This window comes from Onychostruthus taczanowskii, unplaced genomic scaffold (genome assembly GCF_017590055.1).
Source record: "Onychostruthus taczanowskii isolate IOZ18803 unplaced genomic scaffold, ASM1759005v1 scaffold60, whole genome shotgun sequence".
NCBI classification, from domain to species: domain Eukaryota; kingdom Metazoa; phylum Chordata; class Aves; order Passeriformes; family Passeridae; genus Onychostruthus; species Onychostruthus taczanowskii.
Window position 1 is genome coordinate 5,407,026 of NW_024503680.1, and position 9,185 is coordinate 5,416,210.

Genomic DNA, 9,185 nt, shown 5'->3' on the forward strand with positions numbered 1-9,185 from the left:
CCTCACTTTTGTCCTGCAAAGAGAGACCAGCCAGCCCTGGGCTGGCAAAGGAGCACCTGCCTGGCTGCACCCAGCTCCTTCCCCTGTCTCCAGCCATCGTGACCAGAGCTGTGACATATCAGGCCTCAGAAGTGTTGTCTTTGGCACTTGATCCTGGGGTGATGGATGTCTCCTCCCATGCGTGGCTGCTCTGTGCAGGAGCCCTGTGACAGGGTCTGGAGGTGCAGGGCACTGCAGTGAGGTGGTGGCCCTGGTGCAGCTGCCCAGCCCAGGCAGGTGCTCCTTTGCCAGCCCTGCTGGGTTTGGGGGTCCCAGGGATCTGCTCACGTGAGGTGAGAAGCTGTGACCTGCCTTCTTTAGCCACTGCTGTGTCCCAAGCTTGCTCTGGTGCCCCATGGCTGCTCGGGTACCTGTGGCAGCTGCTTGGTGTGACAGAAGCAGCTCACAGAGTAGCCAGGAGAGCCATGGGACAGGGACAGGGATGGAGAGCAGCAGGGCTGGGACTCTGCTCCTGGGCAGCTCAGGCTGTTCCCAGCTTTTGCTGGGAGCAGGCTGCAGGAATGTGGCTCTGTCAGGCTCAGCTGCCAGTGCCTAACCCAGCTCTGCTCTGCTGAGCCTCCACTGCTGCCACAGGCAGTGACAGAGAGCTGGAAACTGGGCTGTTGCCTCCCAGCTTCCACTGCTCCTTCCCTGCATTTGGTGAGAGGCACCAGGTGTGCCTCTGTGCTGGGCCATATGCCGATGGTGCCAGCAGCACAGCAGAGCAGGGTGGTGGCCAAGCAGGAAGTCCTGGGGATGCCCCCCGTGGATCCACACACCATGTTTGCCCAAAGTTCCTGTTTTGGCAGGGATATAAAGGTGGTGTGGGCTGGCAGAGCCCAGCATAGGACAGCATTGCGGGAAGCCAGGATGGGAATGCAGAGCGTGGCTGTGGCTTGTGGGGCACTGACCTTGTGCCTGGCACTCACCACCGCCACCAACCCCGGCTTCGTGGTGAGGATCACCCAGGCAGGCTTGGACTACGGTGGGTTCTGCTTCTGATTTCTCTCCTCACAGATGTGCTGGTGGCAGAGGTGTGGAGCCAGGTACCCTGTGAGAAGTGCAGGGTCCCGGGGCAGGATGGGGGATCGGTGGCCATGGGTGCCCATGTGAGGAGCACAGGAACAGGATGGGGAAATCTTGAGACAGGGATGCCAAATGCACCATTGGCCAGGGCTTCCCCTGTTGCACCTGCCTGCCCAGCACTCCACAGCTTGATGGAGCCCCTGCAGAAGGGACCAGCCCTCTGGGGTGTCAGGGAGCTGCAGCCAGGCAGTGTGGGAGGCTGGCACAGCAGGAGGGTGCTGGTCCCACAGCACATCCAGGCAGCTGAGCCGTGAGCCCCGGAGGAGGGAGCTGCAGAGGAGAGAGGAGATGGGGAGTTTAGGGAGGGGCAGTGACAGAGATGGATGGGCCCCGTGCTGGTTTTATTGAGGCAGGCAGAGCCCTGGCTCCAGCAGAGCGCAGTTATGGATTGAAATACACTGTATGAGAAACAGCTCATTTACCAGGCAGCTCTGCCAGCTGTGTGGGAGAGAACGTGACTCCCCTTCTCAGACGGAGGCTGGGGTGCAGCACCCACTGATGCCGTGCTGCTCCCTGGGAGATAAGCTCCATCTTTCTTTGCCTGCTGGCAATGGGCATGGAGCAGACCACTGCCTTGGACCTTCCACACACCTCGCCTGGTTGGCAGCCAGGAAAGTGAGGCCTGGGACACCTCTGTCCTTTCTCTGTCCACTACCTTCCCCTGGGGCTGCCAGCAGGGCAACAGGCAGCATTGCCTGTGTGCTCGCAGGCCCCTCTGCACTGAGGTTTGCTTTAAAGCCAGCCTGGGAGGCAGCATCACCTGGATCTCTCCTCTGATCCTTCTGCTGCATGCCCACTGTGTACTCCAGCTCCTGTGGCTGGAATGATGGAGTAGTGGAGTGGTGGAGTCATGCTCTCCCTGTGTCCCTGCAGCCCAACAGCAGGGGATCGCGATCCTGGAGAAGGAGCTGGCCCAGCTGAAGCTGCCAGACTTCTCGGGTAAATCAGGGGAGTTGCACTATTCGCTCTCCAGGTGAGCCCTCCAAGCCTTGCCAGTGGCCTAGAGCCACCCACTGCCCCCAACCCGGGCAAGGGGCAGGAGGAGTGGGGGTGGTGGGGTGCCCCCAGCACAGTGAGGACCATCCTGTCCCCTCCACAGCTCCCTGAGATGTTGGCCCTGTCCTTGGTACAGGCCAATATGTTCCCGTTTTACTCCTTGCACAATGGGAAAATTGGAACCAGGGTCATGGCACTCTGGGCATGGGTGGACTGTGTGCAATCAAAGCCTGGGTAGTGGAGATGGCCTTGCCTGTGGGATCAGGGCACACGTTCCTGTGTGAAGCAGGAGCCCAGTCCCTGTGGAAATGCCAGCTCCTTGCTGCCCAGGTGCCTCTGTGCTCCTGCAATGCAGTGTTTGGAGCTGCCTTGGGTGGCTGCAAGGGCCACATTCCCAAAGGTGCCACTCTGCTCTGTGTGTCCCTGCCTGGTGTAGCTTTGCAGCAGCAGAACTGCAGCTGGAGATGCTGCCAGTGCAGTGACTCCATCCTGCCCTCCCTCCCTCCCTGCCTCCCTAGCCTTGTGCTTGGTAGTGTGGAACCACTGTAACATGACTTTTCATTTGTATAATTTTAGACTGCGCCTTCGTGATTTCCACTTGCCATACTCACGGATTACCCCAATCTCCAACGTGGGCCTGCAGGTCGCCATCTCCAACGCCTATACCGAGGTGGATGGGGACTGGCGGGTGAAGTTTCTCTTTATGTGAGTGTGCATCTCTTCCTCTCCCTATTCTGGTCCACTCTGTGTCCCCCTCTCTGCATCTGGACAGGTTTTTTCTCCTCTCCCTCTCCCTTGTGTTTTGGGCAACTGTCATTTTGCTCCCCCAGATATGATGGATAAAACAGGGTGGGAGGCAGGAACAAGGCATATGAAACGTGAGCTATTCATGGACCCTCAGGTCTCTCTTCCACCACCCCTACTTGCTCTCACTCCCCTCTGTTTAAAGGTTACCTCTCCTAGTTTATGTGCCAGTGAAATTTGGTTCCCCTGAATTTAAACACTTTCCCAATCTCCTATGCATGCACCATACAAGGGAGGGAGTGATCTTGATAGATTCATCCTGAAGCAGATTTGAGGTCTCTTCACCAGACCTTGGTATTGACAAACATCCCTTTCTCCTCTCCCTCTACCAGCAGCCGGGACCATGGATCTTTCAACCTGAAGGTGGAAAATATCTACATCAAAATCATCCTGAGGCTGGGCAGTGACACCACTGGGAAGCCCACCATCAGCACCTTGGACTGCAGTGCCCACATCTCCGAAGTCCGGGTGCGCTTTTCAGGCAAGCTTGGGTATGTGACTTCACTGAAAGGTCTGGAAACACTGTGTGTTAGCCCAGCTGCCACTGGAATGTTGCTCTGCCATTGGAATGAGGCCCTGGTGTGAGGAGTAGCTTGTTGGCAAATCTGAGGTTGCCTGGTCTTAAATCTGGCCTGAATTTCTCCTGCTGTGGCTGCACATTTAAAGGGGGTGGGTGTGGTTTAGCAGTGAGACTGTTTTCAAATGTAAACCCTGGAGCAATCCAGATGCCAAATTGGTGTGGGAATGATGTTCCCAGGGTCTTGCATGTCTAGGGTCTCCCTTTCCTGGGCACATACTTCTACAGTATGAATGAGGGCTAGGCAGGGCTTCTCTCTCTGTTTCTCTGCAGGTGGCTTTACAACCTGTTCCACCGCGTTATTGAGTCCAGGTTGCGAAAGATTTTGGAGAACAAGGTATGTGAACAGTGGAGGGTAACGTCCTGGGTTTTTTGGTGGTCTTTAGCCCTCACTTGTGGGTGGTGTGCTGTAAGGATCAGATGTCGGGATGTAACTATAGCCAGAGCACTGGCTCGACGACTACATTGCCAATTCAGTAAAACCAAAGGAATGGGCGTTGCAGGCTCCATAGTATAGCGTGACTCAGGATGAATTTGAAACCTGGAGCCTTTGCCAAAGCCCAGCATAATTGGTTCCTAATTAACAAAGACTTTTTTTTCCATGTGGTCAGTTAATTAGATCTTATGTTTCAGCCAAACTCATTGTAACCTGATCAGAGCTGTCCTTTAACCAGCTGTATTCTGGAGGGCTTTGGGGAGCAGTTGCAGGGAACTCTCATTCCTGGATTTCAGACATTTGGTGTTTTGTTTTACTGAGGGGGTCAGGGAGCTCTGGTACCGCTGCCTACTACAGACACTGACATGCAGGAGACCTGCAACAAGACATGGAAACAAGCTGTTAGCAATAATTACTACAAGGATAACTGGCATGAGTTACAGCCTCTCTGGATGTGAACCTTGGTTGGGAAGGAGGCAGCTGGAGAACAGGCAAATCCCATTCCTGCAGCAGATCCCATCCTGCCCAGGCACTATTCCCAATTCCATGCAACACCGTTCCCAATTCCCCTGGGGTCTGTGGCAGCAGATAGTCTGGCAGCAGGAGCAACACCGGGGCTCAGAGGCCTTTTCTGCTGTTTTGCCCCCTGGAAGGAGGACAGCTTTGGGACTGCGAAGGGACCCCACTGCCCTCTGCTCCTCCTCCAAGCCCCCTCTGCCCCACACACATTCTTCATTGTCTTTGTGGAGTCATGGTGTGAGGGGCAATGGGCAGGAGAGGGCAGGGGCAGGGACTGAGCTGCACCCTGGGCACAGCTGGGCCTCAACCCAGGCCAGGCAGCCTGTGTCTGCTTCCTACAATGCTTGGGCAGTTCTAGTACCCCCAGTTCTGGGACTCCATTCACAGGGAGATCCCCGTCACAGGGAAATCCAGGTCACAGGGAAATGCGGGTCATGGGGAAATCCCAGTCACTGGGACTGCATTTTTCTGCCTGCAGCAACATCCTCACAGGCAGCAATGGAGCATTTCCAGCTCAGACAGAAAAATATCACTGGGGACAGGGAAGAGCTGCAACCTTCTGTCACTAAGGCCATGCCCATGGCTGTGTTGCCTCCTTCTCCTCATCTCTGTCAGTGTGGTCGCTGCCCCTCTGCAGTGCTACATCTCACTGTCAGCTCTCTGGGCTGCATGCCCAGTCAGACAAATGACAGATCCTGCCGGTGGTTGCTGTGATGTTACAGTGAAAACATTGAAAGGACCTTGTGCAGATTTCCTCAGCCATCTGCGGACAGTTCCCTGCAGTAAATTTCCAGAGCTTCACATGTGGATGACAGAGGCAATGCTCAGCTTCAGGGTAGTCAGTGCTCCTGCCTCAGTGGGATGGGTTAATTCTCCTGGTAGCTCTTTTTTGGCCATGCCCTGGCTGCTCAGCACGGTTCATTCCTGCATGGGCCAGATGAGATTCCTTCCAAGGGTCTCCCCAGAGCTGAGCTGTGCTGAGGGGAAATTGTTGCAAGCAGATGCTTGTAGGTATAAACCCGGCTTGTGTCTTGAACACTTAATGTGCTGCCTGGTGAGTGGAGGCAGTCATCACTGTGTGCTCATTCACTTAAGCAGGCTTTGTCATGGAGTAGGGAGCAGGGCTGTGACCCGGCTGCCCCTGCTCAGCTCTGTGGTCTTTCTGTCCCACAGGTGTGTGACAATGTGGCCAAGTCTGTGCACAATGAGCTCCAGACGTACATCCAGACGCTGCCAGGTACTTGGGGGCTGTAAGTGGGTTTAGAAGCAGCTCTTTCTAGCTTTTCCCATCCATGAGGAACCTTTTACTTTGTGTCCACTCCCAATATCCTGGTGTTCAGGCACCCAGGCTGGAAGCTGGGGAGCACATTCTCAGCTCAGAGAAATCACTGTGTGCTCTGTCTGTCTGCAGATCCCTTCAGAATCTGTGCCCAAGAACTGTCAGGGGCTTGGGCTACTTTATCTGGGGGACCCAGCCCCCTCCTCAGGTCCAGGAGATGGTTTGCATTGCTGAGACACATGAAGGAGGAAGATTTTTTTTTCTCTTCTAAAGAGAAGCAAGTGGAGGGGTAGTTGGTAATGAGCTGAAGCACCAGGAAGCCCAATCATGGCACTGCCCAGATGCCAGTGGAGGCCATCTGCTCCCAGCTTTCCTGGCCATCTCCTTACTCATCTCTCTTGCTTGCCTTTGCAGTCACAGCCAGGATAGATGACAAGATTGGGATCGATTATTCCTTGGTAGCACCCCCAAGAGCTACTGCCCGGTCCATGGATGCGGACCTGAAGGTGAGAGGCAGCCCTGGGAGCACTTGATTTGGCCAATGCCATTGTCAAAGGTTTTTGTATCTGCTGCAAGTGCTGTTTGCCAGCCTGAGTCTGCAGGTGAGCCCCACTGCTATTTGCACCCCTTCTCCATGTCTCTCCCTCCTCCCAGGGTGAATTCTACTCCCTGGCCCACCGCTCCAGCGTCCCCTTCTCACCGCTGCCACTGGCCTTCCCCTCGGATCACGAGCGCATGGTTTACTTTGGAGCCTCCAGCTACTTCTTCAACACAGCCGGCATTGCCTACCACAAGGCCGGGGCACTGGTCTTTGAAATCACAGAGGCCATGGTGAGTCGCAAGAGTGGAACAGGGCAGGGAAAGAGGTTCCTTTTGTTCAGGAGCTCCAGGAGCAGCCAGCAATCCTGGAGAAGCCCCAGTGAGAGAGCTGGGGGCTGTGGGATGGGGCTGAGCTGTCAGACATGGCAGCATGTGGGGATGCCATGGGCTCCTCTGTGCCACATTGCCCCAGTGTGACCCAGTCCTCTCCCTGCAGCTCCCAAAGGATGCAGGATTCAGCTTGGACACCTCTATCTTCTCAGCCTTCATTCCCCAGGTGAGCAGTCTGGCCCTGCCTGCCCAGAGCTCTTGCACACACAGCCTTTGCTCTGTGCCAGGGTTTCCTCTCTCAGGACTGGGGCTTTGTGCCATCATTCCCATCCTCTCCCTACTCCCACACAGCTGGAGAAGATGTACCCAAACATGACAATGAAGTTCAGGCTGTCCACTCCCACTGCTCCGTTCCTGAATATTGGATCAGAAGGAATCTCATTCCGGCCCATTGTGGATGCCCAGGCTTATGCCATCCTTCCCAACTCCAGCCTGGCTCCTCTCTTCCTCCTCAGCCTGGTGAGTTCAGACACGGCCTGTGATCCTAATGCTTTCCAGACCCTCTCCCCGAATCCCTGCATCTCCTGCCTCGCCAGCAGCTCAGACCAGAGTGGGGATGGTGGCAGGAGTGGCCAAGGGAGCTGTCATGGCACAAGATGCAGCCCTTCTGTGGAGCTTGGGAGGAGTTTCCTCTGCCTGTCCCAGGAGTAGTGCAGGAGAGGAAAGGGCTGGGGGAAGGACGTGGCCACCTTCTCTGAGTGCTCTGTGCTCCCTTGACTCCCATTCCCATCCCAATGCAGACACATGTGTTGTCTTTTCCAGCCCGCTTAGATGAGGGTTTCCCTCTGCCACTTCTGGACAGGATTCAGCTCTCCAATATCCTTGTGAGGTTCCACCAGGTGAGTGAGAGGGAGCAGCTGGCCCCAGCTGGGGCCCATCGTGCTGCCCACAAGGCCCTGCTTACCCCAGCACAGCCTCGAAATCCAGTTCTCCCAGCTGTGCTAGGAAATGGTGCACGGGAACTCTCAGCAGCAAATGAATTCTCTGCTTTTCCTGGTTGCATGGTGGGTATCTGGGATGGACCACATCATCCTCCAGTTCTTAAGCCTGGGGTCTGAATTTCCCAGAATACTTTTGCTAACAGTGTCAGCCCCAAATCCTCTCCCTGACTGGCAATGCCTGGATGGATGCTGTGATGCCTGGCAGGATGCAGCCCCTGCCTGCTCAGCTGTAAGGAGCTGTACAGGTCCAGGACAGCAGAGAGAGCCCCTATTGTGGGGTGACTTAGGGAAACCCCAAAGCAGGGTCACGATGTGGGTGCTGAAAAGCTGTAGTGACGTGTGGCTGGCAAATGCCTCCAGAGCCAGCAAGGGGAAAAAGAGGCAGAGTTTGGCAGAGCCACATGTCCCACTCAATTCTCCGTTCAGGCATGTGGTGGGAAGGGAGTTTGAGCTGTGCCCAGTCCTGTTGCCCAGATCCTGCCAGGAGAGCTCCCAGGTGCTGTCCAGGCACAGTGAGGGTGTCCCCAACTGAACAACTCCTGAGCTGACAAATGCCAGGTTTAATGCTGGGTGCAAACGCGCCCCTGGATGGGCAGTGGTGTGTTTCAGCTGGTCAGAGCTGTTCCCCTGGGCTTCTGGCTTTGGGGTGAGGTGGGGTGAGCACTGCCAGAGCTCTGTGCTCTCTCCCCAGACAGGGAACGTGTCCGCTGTCATCAACGTGAGATCCGGCCGCATAGTTGGGAGCCTGGATGTGGGCAGGTACAGAGGGGAGCAGCCACTGGCTGGGCAGGGGGGGGCTGGGGGAGTTTCTGTTTTGGGTGCCCAGGGACAGAGAGGGGATGGGAAGGTCCCTGGGATGTGGGCCTGCTGTGGAGGGAATGAGCTGGGGCTGGAGGGAGTGGGATCTGTGTGCCATCCATGATGGGTGCAATCGCTCCCTCCCTCGGCACATCCTCCACAGCACCACTTCTGTCCCTGTGCAGGATCAGGATCTCCCTGAAGGATTCAGCTGTTGGCACTTTCCAGGTGAGCTACCCTTGACCATGACCAGAGCCCCCAGCATGGAGCTGGCAGCCTGCTGGGAGTCATTCCCTGCTGCTTCCCAACATGGGACCCCATGCTGACCCCGCAGCCATTTCCTGCCTCAGCCTGCAAGGCTGGGAAAGGATGCAGAGCCTGATCCTTTGCTGCTCTCAGCCCAACATTCCTTACACTGCCAGTGTGAACAGACAAAGCTGCTGGTCTCTGGCAAAGTGTGTGCCCATCCCAGCTCGTCCTCTCCTTTTTCTAATTATCCTCATGTACCTTCATGTCTCCTGTGCTGCAGACTAAAGCTTTCCCTCCCTCATCTCCCCACTCCCCAGGTGCAATTACTGCAGTCCATAATGAACTTCTTGACATCCAGTGTCCTGCTCCCACATCTTAATGGTGAGAACCTACTGGGGGGAATGGCATCATTCCCATCCTCTCCCTACTCCCTACACAGCTGGAGGAGAATACCCAAACATGACAATGAAGTTCAGGCTGTCCACTCCCACTGCTCCGTTCCTGAATATTGGATCAGAAGGAATCTCATTC

At 55.8% G+C, this 9,185-nt stretch overlaps 1 protein-coding gene across 1 annotated transcript; it reads left to right on the top strand.

The window, feature by feature from the left end:
• The first annotated feature begins 904 nt into the window (after window positions 1–904).
• Window positions 905–8,648, top strand: BPI (bactericidal permeability increasing protein). Its single transcript, XM_041419219.1, has 12 exons — window positions 905–1,024; window positions 1,999–2,098; window positions 2,698–2,826; window positions 3,261–3,416; window positions 3,776–3,839; window positions 5,631–5,694; window positions 6,151–6,242; window positions 6,391–6,567; window positions 6,773–6,832; window positions 6,958–7,125; window positions 8,299–8,366; window positions 8,591–8,648. The coding sequence occupies exons 1-12, from the start codon at window positions 910–912 to the stop codon at window positions 8,646–8,648; spliced, it is 1,251 nt and encodes a 416-aa protein (XP_041275153.1). The 5' UTR covers window positions 905–909.
• Window positions 8,649–9,185: the final 537 nt, after the last annotated feature.

What these genes read in the sequence shown, in the direction of transcription:
- BPI (XM_041419219.1), top strand. Translation starts at nt 910, where the DNA reads ATGGGAATGCAGAGCGTGGCTGTGGCTTGTGGGGCACTGACCTTGTGC. An exon ending in CGCTTTTCAGGCAAGCTTGG is followed by an intron (nt 3,417 to 3,775) that starts GTATGTGACTTC and finishes GTTTCTCTGCAG; the next exon opens with GTGGCTTTACAACCTGTTCC. An exon ending in TCTCAGCCTTCATTCCCCAG is followed by an intron (nt 6,833 to 6,957) that starts GTGAGCAGTCTG and finishes ACTCCCACACAG; the next exon opens with CTGGAGAAGATGTACCCAAA.